Raw genomic sequence first — 25,008 nt, forward strand, 5'->3', positions numbered from 1 at the left:
CACTTCTATGTATACACCCAAGAGAAATGGAAAAACATGTACATACAAAACTTGGACATAAATGTTCACATAGAATTATTCATAATAGAGAATAAATGAAAACAATCAAATGCCCATCGATGATGGAGGGGAGGTTCACCAAGGGGGCTATTCACCAATAGAAGTTAGCAAAATACTCATAACATGCTGTAACATGGATGTACCCTGAAAACATTAAGTGAAAACATTATTCTAAGCCAGTCACGAAAAACGTCATATGATTCCATTTATAGGAAATGTCCAGATCAGATAAATCTATGGCAAAAGGAAGTAGACTAATGGTGGTTTAGGAATGATGGAAAGGGGAAGAAGGGATGTGAACTGGCAGCTAATGAAAAGAATTTCTATTTCAAGGGATGAATATGTTCTTAGATTTGGTGATGGCTGCTAACATAACGAGTTGCTACTGCTTTCAACACATGGAGTCTTCAGAAAGAAAATATGAAATAAACAATGTCCTCAGTAGTGAAAGGGTTAGAATTCCCTGGATATACCAGGAAAAAGAATAATTGGTTGGGAGTAAAACACAAGGGTTTGTGTTCTGTTTCCCTGGTTCATTTGTTTACTGTTTTATGACTATGGTTAAGTTGCCTAGTCTCTCTTAGTTTCTGTTTCCTTATCTGCAAAATAAGGATAATAATATAATTTATTGCTTTTCTGATGATCAAATAATACAAATATTTTAAAATTTCTTACTTTATCTGTCAGCATTCCTTCATTTCTCTAACAATAAACATATACACTATTGGGCTTGTAGAATGTGCCAGATACAGTTCATGCTATTAACATCATTATATCAACTAATTATTATAGTGGGTGAACAACATCATATAGTGTAAGCAGATGTTGACTTCATTATTTCCAAAAATTTTTACTCCTTATTTATAACTATAAATATAAGTAGATTATAATATACTCAGATTATAATACAAAATTATTTTAAAAGGGTAGAAAAAAAGTCAAACATATTTTTCCTTCCATACAATAATCACTATTAAGATTTGGGTTCATTCTACCAGAAGTTTTCTGTATCTGTGCACAAATGTGCTTATACACACAGGCACACAGTGGTGTATGGTAAACCAGTGATGGGGTTAGGATGGGGGCTGATTTGTAGCAATTTTTATTTTCCCCTTGGGTAAATACTCTCACCATAGCCAGTTTCAAACTACCAATGGTTTAATAGCTGACTCACATAATTCCTGAAGATTGAATAAATAACTCTCAAAAGCCCTGCAATCTAAACGTCAGCAAACAACTGCCACTGTTTTAAAGGTTTCAGATTTTGAAAACTTTATGCTGTGTGATACCTGTTTCTCCAGTGGTCATGTATGGATGTGAGAATTAGACTGTGAAGAAAGCTGAGCACCGAAAAATTGATGCTTTTGAACTGTGGTGTTGGAGAAGACTCTTGAGAGTCCCTTGGACTGCAAGGAGATCCAACCAGTCCATTCTAAAGGAGATCAGCCCTGGGTGTTCTTTGGAGGGAATGATGGTAAAGCTGAAACTCCAGTACTTTGGCCACCTCATGCAAAGAGTTGACTCACTGGAAAAGACTCTGATGCTGGGAGGGATGGGGGGCAGGAGGAGATGGGGACGACAGAGGATGAGATGGCTGAATGGCATCACTGACTCGATGGACGTGAGTCTGAGTGAACTCCGGGAGTTGGTCATGGACAGGGAGGCCTGGCATGCTGCGATTCATGGGGTCGCACAGTCGGAGACGACTGAGCAACTGAACTGAACTGAACTGAACCTGTTTTTAAACAGAAATACCCATCATAAACTCATTTCTTTATCACTTCTCAGTGGCTCAGTTGGTAAAGAATCCACCTGCAATGCAAGAGACCAAGGTTCGATCCCTGGGTGGTAAAGATCCCCTGGAGAAGGAAATGGCAATCCACTCCAGTATTTTTGCCTGGAAAATCCCGTGGACAGAGAGCCTGGGAGGCTACAGTCAACAAACATAAAATTAATTTTAAAGACTCAACAGTATTCTCCTTTTTTTTTTTGAATCCTCTATCAATGGATGATTACATTGCTTTTTTCAGCATTACCTATTTGAACAGAAGTGTGAAAAACAAAATTGTGAATATGTCTTTATGCATTTCTCTGATTACTTCCTCAGGATATATGTGTGCAAAGCTCATTAAAAGGTCAAAGGGAGGCACTTTTGTGTCTTTGAAACAAACAGTCAAGGTATCCTCCACAGAACCTATTCCAGGTATACTCCTACACACAGGGTACCAGAACACCACACCTGGGCATGAGATCACCATGTCCTGTCCAGCACTGGACAGGACTGTTCCCCTTAATTCTTGATAATCTAATGGGTGGAAAGTGACATCTCATTGTTGGTTTAATTTGTATCTATCTTACTCATGAATCTGAGCTTCTTTTTAGGATGAACTTCTTTCTCTTTTTGAACTGCCTGAACTTCTGGTTAAAAATCTTTTCATATTTTTTGAAGAATATATTTTATATTGAATGGATTTCTTTTGTGCACAAGAGCTCCTTGTGTTGTGATGGCACTAACCACTGCCATATACCTATATTTTCCCAAATTCTCATTTGTCCTTTAACTTATAATATTGTGATGCTCCACCAATGTTGTCAATCTTTATGTAATCAAACATATCAAATTTTCTTTAATGGCCTCATCCTTGATGATTGATATATCTAGAAAGGCTTTTATTTCAACCTTGTGAAAACATTTGCATATATTTTCTTCTAGTACTTTTCGGGCTTAATTTATTTTTTAACATTTAAATATTTATTTCAACTGAGATTTGTTTGGAAGTAAGGAATGAGGTAAAAAATTTAACTTTATTTTTATAGGAATTATCCAAATGTCCTAGCATTTAAATATATCTTTTCCACTGACTCTGGATGCTACCTTGGGCATCCGCCAGCTGCAGGGCTGGCTTCCTTGCTTTTCTGGATTTCTGTTTTCACTTCAATTTTGTCCTTGGAGAATTTCTTACCAACTCAGCAATTCATTTTAAAAGACATTTATTTTTAAATGCAGAATTTCTAGCTGCTTTACAGGAAAAGGGTTGTTTAGCGGACGTGGTCCACCATACTGAGAAAAACTGAAATCTTCTCCAATCTATTTCTGATGTGCTGGTTAGCATGAACATTCAATAAACAGATAATGTCAGGGATCTGCACAAGTCCTTCCAATAACCTTTTGTGATAGTGAAGACGATTGCAACAACATCCCTACTAGTCCCTGGACCCTGACCATCTCTTCCTCCTCATCTCAGGTCTCTTCCTCCAGAGTTCTTTTCTTTTGTATCTATTTTGTGTGCATTTAAAAATATTTTTATTGAGGTATAATATAACATTATGTTAGTTTCAGGCATACAGCATAATGATTTGATATTTGCATATATGGTGAAATGTTCACCACAGTAAGTCTAGTTAACATTCATCACCATACATAGCTACTTTTTTTTCCCCCTTGGGATGAAGAATTTTAAGATTTACTCACTTAGCAAATTTCAGTGGATAAATAGATAAAGAAGATGTACTATTACTACAGTATTATTCAGTTAAAAAAAGGAACTCTTGCCATTTGTGACAACACGGATGGACCTTGAGACATTATGTTAAGTGATATACATCAATCACCATATTATCTCATATGTGGAATCTAAACAGATACAATGAAATAAACAAAAACCTGAGTCCATACATGCAGAGAACAGATTGGTAGTGGCCAGAGGTGAGAGATCGAAAGGTGGGTGAAACAGGTTACAAACTTACAGTTACAAAATGAGTCATGGGGATATAATGCAAAGCAGGAGGACTACAGTTAATAATACTGAATCGTGTATTTGAAAGTTCCCCCCAGTCGTTGAAGTTCCAGCAACACTGGCATCATGATCCTTGTGGCTCAGGCCTTCACACATGACATCCACTGCCTTCTCCTGGCTATCTTCTCAAATAGATCTTCCCAACCATCTGACAATGAGAGTATGGTCCTATTACTGTTCATCAGTATAATGTCCTATAAATTATCTTCGCAGAACTTTAAAAAATGTATTTATTTACTTATTTTCTTCTGTCCTACACCTTTCGCAAGAATTAAGCTTCATGAGGGCAGGTATCATCTGTGCTTAGTTTACCAACGAATCCAGAGGCGGAGTGCCCAGCATATACTGCTCTACTATGAATGGATGTGAGTGTCCTAATTTTTTTTTACATGCCCTGTGGGAAAGGGAACATTAACAGGTGCCCAGGAAACGTCTGCTGAGGTGGGTTCCACATCTAGTCATGAAGGACCAGTTCTCCTAGATGTGGGTATAATAGAGACCTTTGACTTGTTTTTATAACATCACAGAGGTACTTTTTCAAAACAGGAGGGAAATACTTATCCTTCTGTGATTAAAAGTATAACATGCTTTAAAATGGTGGCTCAGCCAGTAAAGAATCTCTCTGCAATGCAGGAGACGTGTGTTTGATCCCTGGGTCAGGAAGGTCCCTTGGAGAAGGAAATGACAACCCACTTCAGTATTCTTGCCTGGGAAATGACATGGACAGAGGGGCCTGGTGGGCTCCAGTCCATGGGGTCACAGAGTCGGACATGACTGGGTGACTGAACACCTGTGACTGTTAGTATAACTGGCACCATCCTGGCCCTGACAGCTGCTCCTGTCCTTCACCAACCCTACCCAGGACTGTACTGGACAGTGTGTCACTTCTTTGTCATCAAGGGCTTTGTAGTTAATAGATACTGCTTAATAATTACTAGGTTCCGGTGGCCTCTATGCTCTGTTCAGTTCAGTTCAGTTCAGTCGCTCAGTCGTGTCCGACTGTTTGTGACCCCATGAATCGCACCACGCCAGGCCTCCCTGTCCATCACCAACTCCCGGAGTTCACTCAGATTAATGGCCATCGAGTCCGTGATTCAATACAGCCATCTCATCCTCGGTTGTCCCCTTCTCCTCCTGCCCCCAATCCCTCCCAGCATCAGAGTCTTCTCCAATGAGTCAACTCTTTGCATGAGGTGGCCAAAGTACAGGAGCTTCAGCTTCAGCATCATTCCTTCCAAAGAAATCCCAGGGTTGATCTCCTTCAGAATGGACTGGTTGGATCTCCGTGCAGTCCAAGGGACTCTCAAGAGTTTTCTCCAACACCACAGTTCAAAAGCATCAATTCATCGGCACTCAGCTTTCTTCACAGTCCAACTTTCACATCCATACATGACCACAGGAAAAACCACTAGATGGACCTTAGTCGGAAAAGCAATGTCTCTGCTTTCGAATATACTATCTAGGTTGGCCATAACTTTTCTTCCAAGGACTAAGCATCTTCTAATTTCATGGCTGCAGTCACCATCTGCAGTGATTTGGGAGCCCAAAAAAGTAAAGTCTGATATGGTTTCTACTGTTTGCCCATCTATTTGCCATGAAGTGATTGGACCGGATGCCATGATCTTCGTTTTGTGAATGTTGAGCTTTAAGCCAACTTTGTCACTCTCCTCTTTCACTTTCATCAAGAGGCTTTTTAGATCCTCTTCACTTTCTGCCATAAGGGTGGTGTCATCTGCATATCTGAGGTTATTGATATTTCTCCTGGCAATCTTGATTTCAGCTTGTGCTTCTTCCAGCCCAGTGTTTCTCACGATGTACTCTGCATATTAGTTAAAAAAGCAGGGTGACAATATACAGCCTTGACGTACTCCTTTCCCTATTTGGAGCCAGTCTGTTGTTCCATGTCCAGTTCTAACTGTTGCTTCCTGACCTGCATACAGATTTCTCAAGAGGAAGGTTAGGTGGTCTGGTATTCCCATCTCTTGAAGAATGTTCCACAGTTTATTGTGATCCACCCAGTCAAAGGCTTTGGCAGTCAATAAAGCAGAAATAGATGTTTTTATGGAACTCTCTTGCTTTTTCCATGATCCAGCGGATGTTGGCAATTTGATCTCTGGTTCCTCTGCCTTTTCTAAAACCAGCTTGAACTTCAGGGAGTTCATGGTTCATGTATTGCTGAAGCCTGGCTTGGAGAGTTTTGAGCATTACTTTACTAGCATGTGAAAAAAAAGTGAAATCGCTGAGTCGTGTCCAACTCTTTGCGACCCCATGGGCTGTAGCCTACCAGGTTCCTCTGTCCATGGGATTTTCCAGGCAATAGTCCTGGAGTGGATTGCCATTTCCTTCTCCAGGGTATCTTCCCAACCCAGGGATCGAACCCGTGTCTCCCACATTGTAGACAGACTCTTTACCGTCTGAGCCACCAGGGAAGTATGTGAGATGAGTGCAATTGTGTGGTAGTTTGAGCATTCTTTGGCATTGCCTTTCTTTGGAATTGGAATGAAAACTGATCTTTTCCAGTCCTGTGGCCACCGCTGAGTTTTCCAAATTTGCTGGCATATTGAGTGCAGCACTTTCACAGCATCATCTTTCAGGATTTGAAACAGCTCAACTGGAATTCCATCACCTCCACTAGCTTTGTTCGTAGTGATAATTTCTAAGTCCCACTTGACTTCACATTCCAGGATGTCTGGCTCTAGATTAGTGATCACGTCATCATGATTATCTGGGTCGTGAAGATCTTTTTGGTATAATTCTTCCGTGTATTCTTGCCACCTCTTCTTAATATCTTCTGCGTCTGTTAGGTCCATAACATTTCTGTCCTTTATCAAGCCCATCTTCGCATGAAATTGTTCCCTTGGTATCTCTAATTTTCTTGAAGAGATCTCTAGTCTTTCCCATTCTGTTGTTTTCCTCTATTTCTTTGCATTGATTGCTGAAGAAGGCTTTCTTATCTCTTCATACTATTCTTTGGAACTCTGCATTCAGATGCTTATATCTTTCCTTTTCTCCTTTGTTTTTCGCCTCTCTTCTTTTCACAGCTATTTGTAAGGCCTCCCCAGACAGCCGTAGTCCCCACAAAATGATGAAAGCTTTGGATGACATATTCCAGCACCCACAAGACTGGTTACTCATTCATGAATTTTGACTTAGAGATGCATGTCCTGCTTCCAAGGGCCTACATTCCTACCCTCGGTTAACTATAAAATTGTCCCCATGGCCCCTTGGTGGTGCAGAGAGCAGCTACAAATGCTTCAGAATACTTGTCCACCCAATCCAGATCCCACCCTGTAAGTTACCTATAAGAAACTGATCCATTGACTATAATGAGCTACCTGCCTTATATTTCAGCCTCAAGATGCTTCTTGAGTGGGTGCATTTGCTCCTCCCTCTGTCCTTCAATACACACACACACACACACTCACTCACTCACATACATACAAAGTAACAGTTTCTATAATGAAAAAAGATAAAATATTCCAGGCCCACCAGGAATAAAATGGAACTCAGAGTTAATCTACCACCAAATTTCAAAATTCATACCCAAATACCACTAAAAGCTAGCAGGAAAAAAACTGGCATTATTAGACCAAAAACTATTTTCTAAGACTATACATTAAAATGTTTCCCAGGTGGCATAGTCAGTAAAGAATCCGCTTGCCAATTCAGGAGATACAAGAGATTCAGATTCAATATCTGGGTCAGGAAGATGATCTGGAATAGGGAATGGCAAGCCACTCCAATATTCTTGCCTGGGAAATCTCATCGACATAAGAGCCTGGTGAGCTATATATGGGAGCTGCAAAGAGTCAGACACAACTGAGCTGGTTTGTGGTGGTATATATCTAAAAAATGTCTGAGCCACATGAAAACATCATTTACCAAGTCCCTAAACACTTAAGAGGAGGCAAAGAGCCTGCTGTACTTGGGCCAGGAGGAAAAGACAACGAGTTCCAATTAATATTTCTGAGTTAGCCACATGGGAAGCCAAATGAATAATGCCAACATAACCTTGAATACCTTGATACTGAATCACTTGCCTTGGAAATGAACAGAGATCATTCTGTTGCAGCAATACATGAACCGTGAACTTCCAGATGTTCAAGCTGGTCTTAGAAAGGCAGAGGAACCAGAGATCAAATTGCCAACATCTGCTGGATCATCAAAAAAGCAAGAGAGTTCCAGAAAAACATCAATTTCTGCTTTATTGACTATGCCAAAGCCTTTGTGTGGATCACAATAAACTGTGGAATATTCTGAAAGAGATGGATATATCAGACCACCTGACCTGCTTCCTGAGAAACCTGTATGCAGGTCAGGAAGCAACAGTTAGAACTGGACATGGAACAACAGACTGGTTCCAAATAGGAAAAGCAGTACATCAAGGCTGTATACTGTCACCCTGCTTATTTAACTTATATGCAGAGTACATCATGAGAAAAGCTGGGCTGAGGAAGCACAAGCTGGAATCAAGATTTCCAGGAAAAATATCAATAACCTTAAATATGCAGATGACACCACCCTTATGGCAGAAAGTGAAGAAGAACTAAAGAGCCTCTTGATGAAAATGAAAGAAGAGAATGAAAAAGTTGGCTTAAAGCTCAACATTCCGAAAACTAAGATCACGGCATCTGGTCCCATCACTTCATGGCAAATAGATGGGGAAACAGTGGAAACAGTGAGAGACTTTATATCTCCAAAATCACTGCAGATGGTGACTGCAGCCATGAAATAAAAGATGCTCACTCCTTGGAAGTAAAGTTATGACCAACCTAGACAGCATATTAAAAAGCTGAGACATTACTTTGCCAACAAAGGTCCATCTAGTCAAGGCTATGGTTTTTCCAGTGGTCATGTATGGATGTGAGAGTTGGACTATAAAGAAAGCTGAGCACTGAAGAACTGATGCTTTTGAACTGTGGTGTTGGAGAAAACTCTTGAGAGTCCCTTGGACTGCAAGGAGATCCAATCAGTCCATCCTAAAGGAGATCAGTCCTGGGTATTCATTGGAAGGACTGAAGTTGAAGCTGAAATTTCAGTACTTTGGCCACCTGATGCACAGAGCTGACTCATCTGAAAAAACCCTGATGCTGGGAAAGATTGAGGGCAGAAGGAGAAGGGGATGACAGAGGATGAGGTTGAATGGCATCACGACTGAATGAACATGACTTTGGGTGGACTCCAGGAGCTCGTGATGGACAGAGAGGCCTGGCGTGCTGTGGTTCATGGGGTCACAAAGAGTCGGACATGACTGAGTGACTGAACAACTGAACTGAACCTTGAATACTACAATTAACAGTTTCCCATTCCCCTCAAACCCACTACATCCGCACTGAACCACTGTTCCGGCATGCATCTGCGATCTTTAGAGCTGCTTTCCTTTAGGAAGTTTTTTATGACCTTGGAAAAATACGTTATCTGAATATATGCAATTGTAGTGCACTGTATATGCTTCAGGAAGCAACAAATCAATTTTGACATAGTATTTGCACCATGAAAAAATCACATCGTATGTTCTCTGTTTTTTTAATTGGCTGAATGTTTCCTTTTAAATGTGTGTGCTCTGTATCAATTATTGACAGACAGTTTTGGTTGGCATATGTAGAAAATGAAGAGTTTTAATCATAAAGAATTAAGTGGTAGCATGGTACTGAGCAAACAGCATGCATTTTAAAGTCAGTCGTGTAAACAAGTTTTACCACTGAGTAATAGTTATGTTGTTTAGTTGCTAAGTTGTGTCCGACTCTGCGACCCCATGGACTGTAGTCTGCCAGGCTCCTCTGTCCCTGGGATTTCCAAGCAAGAATACTGGAGTGGGTTGCCATTTCCTTCTCCAGGGGATCTCCCCAACCCAGGGATTGAACTCAAGTCTCCTGCATTGGCAGGTGGATTCTTCACCACTGAGCCACCTGGGAAGCCCTCATAATAGGGCTTTTCAGTTAATTGAGCTTTTTAAATTCACTTTTCTGAATCTGGAGTTCCTCACTGGTAAAGATAGATGAAAACATTTATCTCTATCTTATGAGGTTATTTAGAAATTTATGTACTATTTTGTGTTAATACATACATGTACACAACTCCCTAATTCAATTAAGGTTATCTCCCTCACCTTCCTTCTTTTTTATTAAACACACACACTCCACTATATAGTTATTACCAATTTACAGAGAATTAGAATAAAAGATATTTAAAACCATGCTTAGTTTAACAAGATCTTCCTTTAGTGATTAAAAAATTCAGTATTACATAATGCTTCATGGCTATTTTTGCAGTCATAAATTATCATTGCATTGTAGATGAGAGGAAGAACATTTTTAATAATAGGATATTTAGAGTAATAAAGGTGAAATAGCTAAGAGCTTGCTTTAATAAGTAACCAGAAACAAAGACCCTGCCTTCACTTTCTTCCTGAAATCCCCCTTAGCATCTCACTAAGAATAGTGCATGCCATGGGAGGGACTCCTCCAACACTTCCATTTACTAACTGCTTTATTCACAATTTCCAGTATTTCAACCATCCTCCAAACAAAGCAATACCTTTCTCTTAGACCTAAATACAAGCTGGGTTTCTACTGAGCCTCAAGCAATACACTGCTAATAGAAAAGACTTTTACAGCTCAGTGTCAATTGCAAACAGACTGTTTCTGCCCTAGACCTTAGGTATGCAGAGCGCATAGGGAACACTCTTGCCTGCCATCTCCTCTTCCTTCATTACCATGCCAGCAATGCACAGTTCCCTGCCTCCACCATCTCTGCCGTATTCTGCCTTCACAATACAAGTATCTTAAAGATGCTGATGGCACTCTTGGCTAGAAGAACACTAGATACAAGGAAACTCCTATAATATTTCAGGCTTCTATTTCATCTCATCATTTTAATATACTAAGAAGAAAGGAAAGAGAACGTAGAGATAAACAACAGAAGCTGAGCTATTCTGAAATGACACCGTTCAATGTAAAGTTCAGTTAGAAAGGGAGAGTATTTAAGTGTGGTATCTTTCAAAAAAGTGTGTGTTTTTTTTAATGACCTGAAAAAGTATATAACTGGGATTGCATCAAATGCAGCAATGTTCCTCTACAGAAAGACTCTGTAGCTCTTTGTCTTTGTATCTCTCTCTATGTGTCTCTGTCTGTATTACTATATCTTCTCTTTCTTTGTCTCTCCTTTTTCTTTCCTCTTCTCTCCTCACCCCCACTCCTCTTTGTTTTCCTTTACCTTGAGTGAACAATAAAAAACCGCTGAAAAGACATTTAGAAGCAAGCCATGGATGTCAAAAAGTCCTGTATAAGAGAAATTCAGTTTTCCCCAGGAGACTAGATAGATCAAAAAGTCCAAAGCAAATTAGAAAATATGAGGATAAAATTAAGGCTTTCTAAGTGAAAAGCAAAAATTAGTTCATTAAGAGTTCTGGGGCCATCTGACGTCCCAAAGATCTAGCGAAGGACAGAATTAACTCTGATGCATCCATTTAATTTATTAAGTATAAAATGTTTGAACAGCAAAGTAGTCCACAATGAATGATTAGAGGTGTCTTCCAAAAGTGAAAAAGGGTAAACAAAACTAGACTAAATAATGGTCAACAATGGTTGAGAACTGCTTGAGAACAATAATTTGTATATCTGTGTTTGCCTTAACACTAATAGAGATCTACATTTCAACTAATAATCAAATAAAACCCACAATATTATATTAACAAAGAGCTATATTTATATAGAAAAAGCTACCAGTGACTGATGGATGGCCTCTCTATTTCTTATCTTTTGAGCGTCTACGTAAGTTCCTTGAAGGAAGCATCGTTGGCAAATACTCTCCAGTTCATCCCTCTCCCTGGTATGGAAAGCCCAAACTTTAAAGGGACAGCAATGTTCTGTTATATAAGTTACGGGAAAAATGCAAACATCAGAAAAGTGGCGTATATATCAAAATGCACAGTAATGATCTATATGGGAGAAGAGTCTAAGAAAGAGCAGATATATGTGTATGTATAACTGACTCACTTTGCTAACACAACACTGTAAATCAACCATACTCCAATAATTTTTTTAAATGCATGCTCCTGCCTAGCTTAAGGAGTACTTCAAAAAATATGAAAGTATCTTGGAAATTAACAAAAAAAAACAATGATGTCAAGGAGCCTTAAACTATTATTACAGACCTTACAAACACTGTAGGAAAGGGTATTTATTTCCTAATAATGTAAAGTTATGCCAGGAGTTTTGATTCTGATGGCAGAAGGAGAAAAGAAATTCATGAAAATAACAGAACTCAGCCAAGTTTAGATTATCAAGTGTGTGATTGTTTTGTCTCTTTTCTCTCATTTTCTCAACCATCTTGTATTTTCATTGTTCCCACTGCCTCTAAAACAGAGAAAGACAAAAGAAGGCAATTCTGTATATTGCTTTTATAGGTTTGTATGGCAGGTACTTGAAATTATGACCAAGGTTCTCATATTATCTATAAAATTTACCCATTTTCTCCCTGTCCCTCAAAAATAAATGAACAATTGCAACACCCAGTGGATTTTAGAATAAAGCAAACTTTGTTTTTTTTTTTTAATTGAGGATAGAAGTATATTTTATTTTCTAAAGAAATTCATCTATTACATCTATACAAAAGCTGTTTTAAAAATAGTGAAATAAAATGGGTTATGATTGGCCCAGTAGTGAGTCGGTGGTAATCAGATGGTGATTTGGTTCTCTAAAGCTCATCTAAATATGGCAGAAACAAATGTTAAGGGGTGAGGGGTGGGATGGGCCTGCAGAAACAAAGGTGATTCAAAGGGCAAGAAAGTCTTATAAGCCAGACATTGTCACTGAGAACTATGTATACTCACGTATTCCCTACAAAAATAGTGTCCTCTTTTAATTCATACATGTGAAGGAAAAATCAGGTCATTTTTCTAAACATAGAATTATCACTGCATTACAAGAAGCCTTTCTAGAGAATTTATAACTGCAAAGTCAGCATCACACCAATAAATTGTAGTACCCTAATATCTTTTCAATACCCACCCTTGGGAAGTACAAGTAACTAAACATAAACATCAGTCTTTCAAAGCATTAAAAAAAAAGAGAAAAGAAAAGAAAAGAAGAGTGAAGATAGCTGCTCCCAAGAAGAAACATTTAAAGGACATCAGGGTGAATGTTATAATTCCAATGACCTTTAGGTCTAAGAATAAAATGAAACTGTATTCTTCTCACATTCTCTAAATGTTTGGACTAAATTGCATAGAAACAAAATGTGTTCAGGATGACCAGCCATGAGCAACAGAGATAGGACTGAATGTCACAAGTACACCCAAGTAAGGAGTTTTTCAAAAAGCTATTCAAATAATATGAGACCATGGGAGCTGGCAACAAATTGAATATTTGCCCCAAACTGAAGGAACCATTGCTTGGCACTAAAATACAATAGATCCTTGTAGAAGAAAAACAACAACAAAGAACTGCCCAAGTGTATCTAAAATGCATTAAACAGAAATATTTCCTTCACCTGCAGGGATTCCTGTCCTCCACAATCTGTTCCCAACCTACCTTTCCAGCTTGGCTTCTAAACACCTTCACACTATCCCTTCAGCCAAACTGAACTATTCTGTTCCCAAATAAGAGATGTATTTTCTCCTAGAAAAGAGCAGTTGTTCTTTGATTAAGAAATCTTCAATACTGCCCTACAGGATTAATAACTTTCTCTGCTCTCTCATGCAACTTTGTTTGGTATTTGTTTTCTCTTCTTTCTCTCAGACTTGACTGTAAGATTCTTACAATAAGAACTTATCATTATTTACCCTGGATTCTAACAATATTAAATGGTCAAACACATGCTATTTAGCATAAAGTGAAATCACTGTAAGATAAACATTTGTCATTAGAAATAATTAAATAATAGGAATGGTGTATCTTGGATATGTCCATGGTTTATTGTTAAGACCCACAATGTTCTTTAATAAAAAAGCAATAATGAAGAACTGGTTGAGATTTTGCTATTGTCAGTTGGTTTAGTTGGCTGAATGGTTAGGTTTGTTGTTGCTAATCGGTTTGTTGCTTTGGTTTATATGTAAGGACACAGAGAAACAGCATGATTAAATGACCTTAATGTCATTAAACAGCTCATTAAGTTAAACAGTCAGATCTTGAATCAATATCTTGATTCCTGCTAAGCCACAATGCTACATAGTGTAATTCATTTCCAATAAGTCACACTATTATTTCCACTCTCGGCAAATTTCTTAAAAATAATGATAAAAACATCAGGGAATCTTACCTCTGTTAGCATAAGAAAGCCCTAAGGTTAGGCAATGTGGTATAAAAGAAAGAGCTTGGCTTTTGGAGGAAAGATGGCCTTTGAAACCCTATCAGAAGTACTGCTAACTGAGGCCAACCCCACACTCCCCTCTCACCTTTTCCTCCCTACTCGTCCCCTACCCCGGCTCTATATTTCCTAATTTATAAGAGGGTTGTAAGAATTTCTACACCCCACCCCCATCACAGTGTTTTCTATGAAACTAATGATAATGTGTGAAAAATCTAGCCCTGCACCTGGCACACAGTCAACAGTTTGTTGACTCTGAAATAAAAAGCTGTATTCAAAGATGTGAGTGTGTGTGTGTGTGCGCGCACGCGTGCGTGTGCATTTGGGGAAGAAAATTCATTGCTATCATTTTTCATATGGTCTGCAGCAAATAATTTTGAGATGGCAGCATTTTTCAAATTCATCAGATTATACATGGTACCATTCTAACTACCTCCCCAACTTGGAATATTTATTTCTGAATATTTATTTCTGAATATTTATTTCTACTCTAAAGGTGGCTTTAACAGTTCAACTTTCTAACATGCTGCCAAAGAAACACACCAAAAGAGAAGTGTGTGACAAATCAGTTTGCTTTTAGAATCTTGCAAAGGAGAGCTTCTTTGCATATAATATTGGAAATATTTAATTGTATGATAAGCAAAAATGGGAATATTAAGTCTTGAGCTTACATTACAGTGATTTTCTTCCTTGTGGGTAGAAAACATCTCAAATGAGGGGGAAGAGGGAGTAAAAATAATTCTCATGTATTAATTAAAAAACATAACAATCTATTACAGGGTGGTCCTTTAACAATTAGCAAAACTCATGATCCCTGGGATCTTAATATATTTTTTAAAATTATTTATATGCTAGTAGAGTCCAAGGGGAATGTATTTAGTAAAAATAATATCTATCTTAGGAACTGAGGAAATAGCTGCTGTCACAGTTTTGTTAAGTACTAGCTTTATGACTTCGGATAGCTCTCAGCCACTCTGATTCTAATTTTCTGACCCCTAAAAGGGAGTTAAAATACCTTGACTGCTGTGTTTTGGGTGTGAGAACTAAATGACAAAGAATATGTAAAATTCAAATCAAACTTTATTTCAGCAAAGGGAGCTTTATTATCACCTCTATAACTGTAACATTATAATTATATTATCACTACTAAAATCATTCAAGCTCTAATTCCTTAAAAGAGTAAATACTGATTTTTGATTATTTGCTTTTATTACTATCAGAAATGAAATGTTGATTCCACACTCCCCAGTGAAGATGGAAATCACAGTACTGCTATAGAAAGACTATGCTTTCTAATCAGAATTGATCCCACACTCCCCAGTGAAGATGGAAATCACAGTACTGCTATAAAAAGACTATGCTTTCTAGTCAGAATTGTGTGCCTTAAAGTCCAGTTGACTGTATTTGAAATGCTCCACATAGAAATAAAACTGTTGTGTCATTGTGATTTCTTTTTAAAATTTGGGACTTTCCTTTAGAGAAGGGCCCACATGAAGGAGTCCAGAGGAACAAGATAAAACAAATATCACAAGCATGTACAGAGCTTTAGGGTTTTCAAGATATTTCTCTTTGTTCACATCAATCCTGTGGTTCCATTAACATGGGTACCTGAAGCACAGGAAGGGCCTTTGAAAGCCTAACCAGCCTACTGTCTTCTACTCTGTTGTAAAAGGCATGATGCACGAGAGGTTGGTTCATCGGATCCCTTTTTCCCTCTCATAGCTCAGAGCCAGTTCCCCTTTTATTTTTGTCAATAACACTTACTTTTTGTTCCTCTCCTTCCAACTAGGAAGTGCATCACAGACACAGACACAATATACCTTTTCATAAGGAAGGCAAATGAATATGGGCCAGATGGGCCGAGGGCATTACAACATGTTTCCTGCTCCCATGGTGACTCAATGGGGCTGGTATGAGAACGTATTTTATTCAAGAAATCAGCTTCCCTGGCAGAATTATGAGTCAGTTCCTGGGTAAAAAGCTCACTCTCCAACAACATCTGAGGGGGTGGTGGAGGGGGCTCCTTGGATGGATTACAGTAAAGGTCATTCAGAAAAGCAACACTGCCAGGACCAGTGGGGAGGCACCAGCCCTAATGAGCCACTACCTCCTGAGAATTCACTGATCTCTAACAAGGTTAACAAGGTCATTTTTCCATTTCCCTTCAAGGTGAGGACATAAAACTACATTGATGAATTGCTAGTATGAATACAAACAAGTTCTATTATAAACTTTATAACTGACCAATTATATAGTTGACCAACTTGGGCAAAAAAATAAAAATGTGAAGGGACAGTTTTTCATTCATTTTATATATATATTCCTACCTATACTTATCAATGCACTGGTCACAGCAAACACCCTCTTCCAACAACACAAGAGAAGACTCTACACATGGACATCAACAGATGGTCAACACCGAAATCAGATTGATTATATTCTTGGCAGCCAAAGATGGAGAATCTCTATACAGTCAACAAAAATAAGACCAGGAGCTGACTGTGGCTCAGATCATGAACTCCTTATTGCCAAATTCAGACTTAAATTGAAGAAAGTAGGGAAAACCTCTAGACCATTCAGGTATGACCTAAATTAAATCCCTTATGATTATATAGTGTAAGTGAGAAATAGATTTAAGGGACTAGATCTGATAGATAGAGTACCTGATGAACTATGGACAGAGGTTTGTGACATTAAAGGAGACAGGGATCAAGAACATCTCTATGGAAATGAAATGCAAAAAAGCAAAATGGCTGTCTGAGGAGGCCTTACAAATAGCTGGGAAAAGAAGAGAAGTGAAAAGCAAAGGAGGAAAGGAAAGATATAAGCATCTGAACGCAGAGTTCCAAAGAATAGCAAGAAGAGATAAAAAAGCCTTCCTCAGCGACCAATGCAAAGAAACAGAGGAAGACAACAGAATGGGAAAGACTAGAGATCTCTTCAAGAAAATTAGAGATACCAAGGGAATATTTCATGCAAAGAGGGCTCGATAAAGGACAGAAATGGTATGGACCTAACAGAAGCAGTAGATATTAAGAAGAGGTGGCAAGAATACATGGAAGAATTGTACAAAAAAATCTTCACGACCCAGATAATCACAATGGTGTGATCACTCACCTAGAGCCAGACATCCTGGAATATGAAGTCAAGTGAGCCTTAGAAAGCATCACTACGAACAAAGCTAGTGGAGGTGATGGGATTCCAGTTGAGCTATTTCAAATCCTGAAAGATGATGCTGTGAAAGTGTTGCACTCAATATGCCAGCACATTTGGAAAACTCAGCCGTGGCCACAGGACTGGAAAAGGTCAGTTTTCATTCCAATTCCAAAGAAAGGCAATGCCAAAGAATGCTAAAACTACCGCACAATTGCACTCATCTCTCATGCTAGTAAAGTAATGCTCAAAATTCTCCAAGCCAGGCTTCAGCAATATGTCAACCGTGAACTCGCTGAAGTTCAAGCTGGTTTTAGAAAAGGCAGAGGAACCAGAGATCAAATTGCCAACATCTGCTGGATCACTGAAAAAGCAAGAGAACTCCAGAAAAACATCTATTTCTGCTTTATTAACTATGCCAAAGCCTTTGACTGTGTGGATCACAATAAACTGTGGAAAATTCTGGAACAGATGGGAATACCAGACCACCTGACCTGCCTCTTGAGAAATCTGTATGCAGGTCAGGAAGCAACAGTTAGAACTGGACGTGGAACAATGGACTGATTCCAAATAGGAGTACGTCAAGGCTGTATATTGTCACCCTGATTATTTAACTTTTGTGCAGAGTACATCACAAGAAACGCTGGGCTGGATGAAGCACAGCTGGAATCAAGATTGCCGGGAGAAATATCAATAACCTCAGATAGGCAGATGACACCATCTTTATGGCAGAAAGTGAAGAGGAACTCAAAAGCCTCTTGATGAAAGTGAAAGTGGAGAGTGAAAAAGTTGGCTTAAAGCTCAACACTCAGAAAACAAAGATCATGGCATCCGGTCCCATCACTTCATGGGTAATAGATGGGGAAACAGTGGAAACAGTGTCAGACTTTATTTTTTGGGGCTCCAAAATCACTGCAGATGATGCCTGCAGCCATGAAATTAAAAGACACTTACTCCTTGGAAGAAAAGTTATGACCAACCTAGGTAACATATTGAAAAGCAGAGACATTACTTTGCCAACAAAGGTCCGTCTAGTCAAGGCTATGGTTTTTCCAGTGGTCATGTATGGATATGAGAGTTGGACTGTGAAGAAGGCTGAGTGCCGAAGAATTGATGCTTTTGAGCTGTGGTGTTGGAGAAGACTCTTGAGAGTCCCTTGGACTGCAAGGAGATCCAACCAGTCCATTCTGAAGGAGATCAACCCTGGGATTTCTTTGGAAGGAATGATGTTAAAGCTGAAACTCCAGTACTTTGGCCACCTCATGCAAAGGGTTGACTCATTGGAAAAGACTTTGATGCTGCAAGGGATTGGGGGCAGGTGGAGAAGGGCACGACAGAGGATGAGATGGCTGGATGGCATCACTGACTCGGTGAACATGAATCTGAGTGAACTCCGGAATTTGGTGATGGACTGGGAGGCCTGGCGTGCTGTGATTCATGGGGTTGCAAAAAGTCGGACATGACTGAGCAACTGAACTGAACTGAACTGTGGAAGGGAAAGAGAGAAAGAAAGAAAGGAGAGGAAAACAGAGATTGGAAAGGAAAAAGAACATGAAAAAGGAGGAGGAGAAAAGGATGAGAATGATTGATACAGTGACAAAAAATAATGAGTGTTATGAAGAAAACTAAAGAAGGATAGAGGACTGGAGTGACTGGCAGCCTATTTTAGTTAAGATGGTTACGGAAGGCCTCTGTAAGAAGATACCATTCAAGGACAGAACTAAATCAAAGAAGAAACTGCTATTGAGGTTATACTCAACATATTTAAAATCAGGACATCACGGAACTGGCCAGCCAAATGGGACACTCAGTTAAGCACGGTAGATGCTGGTTTCAACAGGCAGTAGAGCCCTATACTAGTGAATCCCAGTTGAATATCAGTCCTGCTTTTAATATATCCTCTCCTCTGTAAAGCCCCTAAGGGCCAACAAGGTTAGAAGTTCTCTCTCCTTCTCTTGGCTTTGAGCTGTCCTCTGTCCAAGTTATACCCCTCTTTTAGTACTATTTTTGGTTTCCAATAAAATGCCTTAAGTGGTATAGCAAAGCCAAAACACACACAGGAAAAATAATCAGGATAGTAGGAAGGCTCAAATCCATGCCACATGAAGAAAAGTTGAAGGTATATACGGGAGAACATGGCCATGGTTTGGTGACCCCTGTTAAACATCTCTGTTGGCCTCTCACATAGAAGAAGAAGTAAAGCAATGATATTCAAAGTATGATCCATGATCATCAGGGAAATTATACATGGGAATGTTTTTCTTTAAATGAAGATAACTCAGTTCCTTGAATTAAAACTAGAGACTCATGGGATGAGCTATTTTCCATTTAAATCAAGCAGTTGAACCAAAGAAATGTATGGATGTGACTAAAGACAAATTTCAGTTATATGTAGTAATAAAATTTTCTAATAATGTGATCAGTCCAAAGACACAATGGGCCAAAATGAGATGATCACTAGTTAGAGGTACCATCAAATAGTTCTGAGCAGTACTTCTACAGATGAGATGAGACCCACAAAGACAGACTTTCAAGTCCCCTGTAACTCTGATGTCATACAATCCATGTCCATGATAGCTGAGTTTGGTTATTTAAACTCAATAAATATTTTGGCTGCAACTTCTTATGCTCATGAAGTAACATCTAAAGAAAGAATGAGCCTAATGATAGGTTCTTTCTTTCCTATGTGTGCTCTCTGTGTGCATAGTTGCTCAGCCATGTCCAACTCTCTGTGACCCTTTGGACTGTAGGCCTCCAGTCTCCTCTGTCCATGGGACTTTTCAGGCAAGAATACTGAAATGGATTGTCATTTCCTTCTCCAGGGGATCTTCCCAAGTGAAGGACTGAACCTGTGTCTCTTGGGTCTCCTCCATTGCAGGAGTCATCAGAGCAAAACTCTATCTTTATTTATTTGTTTTTATAAGGTATCAATGGGCTGTTACCACCAAGGCTTTCTCCACCACTGGCTCAAGTTTGGAAAACAGAAGTCATGCACTATCACTGTCATTTCTTTTCCCATAGGACCTGAGGTAAGGGGAAGAAATATGATTCTAGTTGCCTTAGATGTGAAGGTGAAGATAAATTTCTATAATCAAACACACCAAACCAGTCCCCCCAGTGTACTTTGTCCCATAAAGACTAAAGATTTCAGTAGTTCTTGCCACCATCAAAAACTATATGATTCTGTCAAATGTAAGATTTATATTACCACAGAAGTCAATGAAAATAAGCAACATTATGGTCTCTTAACCCATTTTCAGACATACGACATTACTCTATGTCTTATCTGCATCTTAACAGATTGTTAAAAGACGTTCACTTACCTGAGGCATCGCTTTGCAGGATCCCATAGAAGTACAGACTCATTACACACCACAGAAGTCCCATCCTGTCAATACAAATACAAAGGCAAGGAGAGTACTTATTACCCTCAAGTGCTTAAATAATACTAGTGCATATGTAGGCTGACTATTGACTAGAAACTATTTTAAGACTTCTACAATATTAACACAAAAATATTATATTTATAATACATTTTTAATATTTATAAAAAATAACACAATCAAAATTATAACAATTTTACAATGTTAATATTGTCAGAACCAACCAGGCAGATAGGCTTTTTTTATATCTCCATATTACAGGTAAGAAAACTGAGACAAGTGTAAATAACATAAAAGATCCTTTGGCTACAAAAGGGTAACTGGTGCATCTAGCGTGTGCATGCTCAGTCACGTCCAACTCTTTGCAACCCCATGGACTGTAGTCTGCCAGGCTCCTCTATCCATGAAATTTTCCAGGCAAGAATACTGGAGTGGGTTGCCATTCCCTTCTCCAGGGGATCTTCCTGAAGACCCAGGGATCAAACCCTCATCTCTTAAGTCTCCTGCATTAACAGGCAGATTCTTTACCACTTGCGGCAGCTGGGAAGCCCCAGAAAGTGATAGGGTGATGATTAAATTACAACAGCCTGGCTCTAGAATGGTCTCTTAATCACTGAACTCTGCCTACTTAAAAATAGTTTATTTTAGATTTTTTTTTCATCAGAGTTGAATTTCTGGCAGATAAGTTTGTTCTTCTTACCCTTCATCATATTGTCTTGGTTTATTTCCACTTGGAAATGTTTTATTATCTAGACACTTTTTCTTCTTAGTGAGGAACAGAAAGTCTAGAAATCCTAGATTCAGATTTGGTTTTCAGTCCAACATACTCTGAATTTATAGTAAAGGGAAATGTATAACCTTCATGTCTTACTGATGCTCTACTCTTCCTACTCAAGAGACAAATGATGCTGGATTCCAGTTTCTGTGATGTTTAGCCCTTCTGTTGGTAACCAGCTGAAACAGTTCACTAGTAAGAACGATGCCCTTTTATTTGGTTGTGTGATCTTTAATGCAGAAGGGCTAGAGGTATAACAACTCTGTTGACTATTTCCTTCCCCAGTACTCTAGACATATCTGGCCCCTGATAAAACCTCTGTGGGGTTATAAATACTGGAACCTGAATATTATTGAGAAATTCCATATCAAGGACCTCCACTCTCTATTTTGAACATAACAACCACATGGGTGGGGGTAATTACAGAGGTCTTGGTAGCTTGTCCAGATCATATTTCTACTAGGTGGCAGAGATGAGATTTATATCCACACCTGACAAATGACATCTATCATCCCAAATATTAGCCCATGTCACAAGTTTCACAGTAACACAGTAGTCTAAAAATCATAGAAGTATTTTATTAAATTTATTAATAGGGTGACCTACTAACAGCATTTGAAATGCAACATTTATAAGAGTGCTACACTGAAACAAAAGGTATAAACCAGGACTGTTCAAGCCATCCAGAATGTGTGGTCATTTTAAAGGAGGATGCAAGTTTCATACACTTGTCACCTCTATTGGCCACACATCACCAAAAACATCTATTGTGCTTCTTTCTTAGCATGATTGTACATGAGAGTCCCATGGAAAGCAAGGAGATCAAACCAGTCAATCCTGAATACTCTTTGGAAGGACTGATGCTGAAGCTGAAGCTTCAATACTTTAGCCACCTGACACGAAGGGCCAACTCACTGGAAAAGATACTGATGCTGGGGAAGACCGACGGCAGGAGGAAAAGGGCACAACAGAGGATGAGATGATTGGATGGCATCACCGATTCATTGGACATGAACTTGGGCAAACTACAGGAGATGGTGAGGGCCAGGGAAGCTTGGCATACTGGACTTGTATAAGGTCCACGGAGTTGCAAAGAGTCAGACATGACTTGGCAACTGAACAACAGCAACACAAATCACAGGAGAGTTTATTATATCTTAAATAACATTTTATCTCAGAAATTAAATGTCTCTTTCTTAACACCACCATTCCCTTCTAATTCTTATACCCTTACCTTAGGGAGTTTTCCTTTTGGCATTCTTTAATTCAATAAAACATGTATTGAACACTTTCTGTTTACAAGTCACTAGCCTATAATTGCAGAGACCTCTCTCAAGCAAGATGTAGGGCTTTCTCTAAAGGCACTTATCCCCAGTAGAGGAAATAAACCACATGCAAACCACTTCAGCATTATCAACTTTGAACAACAGACATGCAGAGGCACTGCAGGATGTTCAAAGATTTATCAGATGGAAGTTTGAGCACTAAGCAGAGTCTAACAGAAATAGCTACAATACAAAGTAAAGTGATAAAAACAGACAGGAGCTGATAAGTGTTATTGAAGATTAGTAAAAGAAAGAGATTACTCCAGCTAAGGCAGTCAAAGAAGACTAAACAGAAGAGGTTAGCTTTAAACTGAAAGAAGTGGTTTGGAAATTTAGAATTGAGGCAGAAGGAAAGTGTCGGGGAAAGAAACTCACTGGAGAATAATGCTCAGAGGAAAGCATGGAACATAAATAGGAAATCGTCTATAAATAATTCAGTTTGACTCAAGCACAGGGTATTAGGAAAAGAACTATAAAAGATTTTGGTGGAAAGCATAGGGTTTTAGGATCAGAATATTGCAAGGTCTTGAACAGTAGGCTAAGAACTTGGGATTAATTTAAACAGCAAGGAGGGAATCACTGAAATTTTCTGATCAGAGGAATGATACGGTGATCAAATTATGCTGTATGGAGGTCATTCCTCCAGGCACACATTGGATGGATTGCCACTAAATTCTGTCTTGAAATCAATTTGATTCCTCAGTCGATCATCACAATAATTGTTATGCTCCTAGTTTTGTGTCATCCATAAACTTGACGAACATTCCACCTATGTCGTCATCCAAGACCTTAACAAAAGTAATTAACAATTCTGTTTAGTCCTTGTCAACAGAGAGCAAGTAGACATTTAATTGCTGATATAAGGCAAAGTAATCTCAGTCCCAATACTCAGCTATGCTAAAGGATTCTAACCTCCCAATTGTTTTTGGCTATTAAAAAAAAAAAAAAAAAGCCTCACACCTCTCTGCTTTCACAGTTTGCCTGTTTATAAGCTGCTGAGTTCCTATGGCAACACTTTGAAGACATTCTAATTAGTGTGTGATTGAGAGCCTAAATTGATAATCGCAGGAGTAACTGGATTATGCTGGAGGCAACAATGAGTCAGGTTACCAAGATAAACTTAAAATAACATGTGGAAATACAAATCCAGGGTCAGTCCTGCCTTGTAATGCATCAGAATAAATCAGACTGTAAAGAAAATATGATTGTGCAGGCTGATTTTAAAAGACTAAAGGTACAAATGATCTGAAATATTTCTGACAAGATTGATTCATTTAACACAGACTTGCATTCAGCCTCAGAAGTTGTTTACTATTGTTACAAGTAATACAATTTCTTTCTTTTTTTTTTGGCTGCACTGCAGCATGCAGAACTTTCCAGACCAGAGATCGAACCTGCCGCACCCCCTGCAGTGGAAGCTTGGAATCTTAACCACTGGACCACCAGGGAAGTCCAGTAATAAGCTTTTAATTCTCATTTCTTATGGAGAGTGGGACTGGGTATTTTTAGACCTGGAGAAACAATCAGAAAAGAAAAGGAACCTATCTAATAATGCAGAGTTTCTCATGGTCTGAAGTACAACCTAGCTTTACATTATTGTGATGGGGTTTAATAGCTTCTGCCTTTGATTCAGATGACTAGAACCTTAATACAATAAATTCCTAGTCATCCTTCCCTGCATTTTGTTTACTATATGATCATTCCACACTTTCCCTCTTAGATATTAGTACTTATCTTATATACAATGCCATTGTTTCCTAGTATAACATCTACATCACCTAGCAAGAAGTTTCAAATATGTACTTAGTTCTATGTAATCGACATGATAATAAAGATTGCTATTACATATTCAAGGCTGTATATTGTCAACCTGCTTATTTAACTTACATGCAGAGTACATCATGAGAAACGCTGGACTGGAAGAAACACAAGCTGAAATCAAGATTGCCAGGATTTCGAAATATCAATAACCTCAGATATGCAGATGACACCACCCTTATGGCAGAAAATGAAGAGGAACTCAAAAGCCTCTTGATGAAAGTGAAAGAGGAGAGTGAAAAAGTTGGCTTAAAGCTCAACATTCAGAAAATGAAGATCATGGCATCTGGTCCCATCACTTCATGGGAAATAGATGGGGAAACAGTGGAAACAGTGTCAGACTTTATTTTGGGGGGCTCCAAAATCACTGCAAATGGTGACTGCAGCCA

The 25,008-nt window shown here is 38.8% G+C and overlaps 1 protein-coding gene across 1 annotated transcript in view; it reads right to left on the bottom strand.

Moving 5' to 3' along the window:
- Positions 1–20,705, bottom strand: part of IL1RAP (interleukin 1 receptor accessory protein) — a 97,294-nt gene extending 76,589 nt beyond the window's left edge. Inside the window, exon 1 of the mRNA XM_052646552.1 lies at positions 20,642–20,705. Within this exon, the coding sequence (XP_052502512.1) occupies positions 20,642–20,705 (64 nt within the window). The remainder of the gene's footprint in view (positions 1–20,641) is intronic.
- Between the last annotated feature and the right edge of the window lie 4,303 nt (positions 20,706–25,008).

The sequence above is a fragment of the Budorcas taxicolor genome, chromosome 1 (assembly GCF_023091745.1).
Source record: "Budorcas taxicolor isolate Tak-1 chromosome 1, Takin1.1, whole genome shotgun sequence".
Classification (NCBI taxonomy): Eukaryota; Metazoa; Chordata; class Mammalia; order Artiodactyla; family Bovidae; genus Budorcas; species Budorcas taxicolor.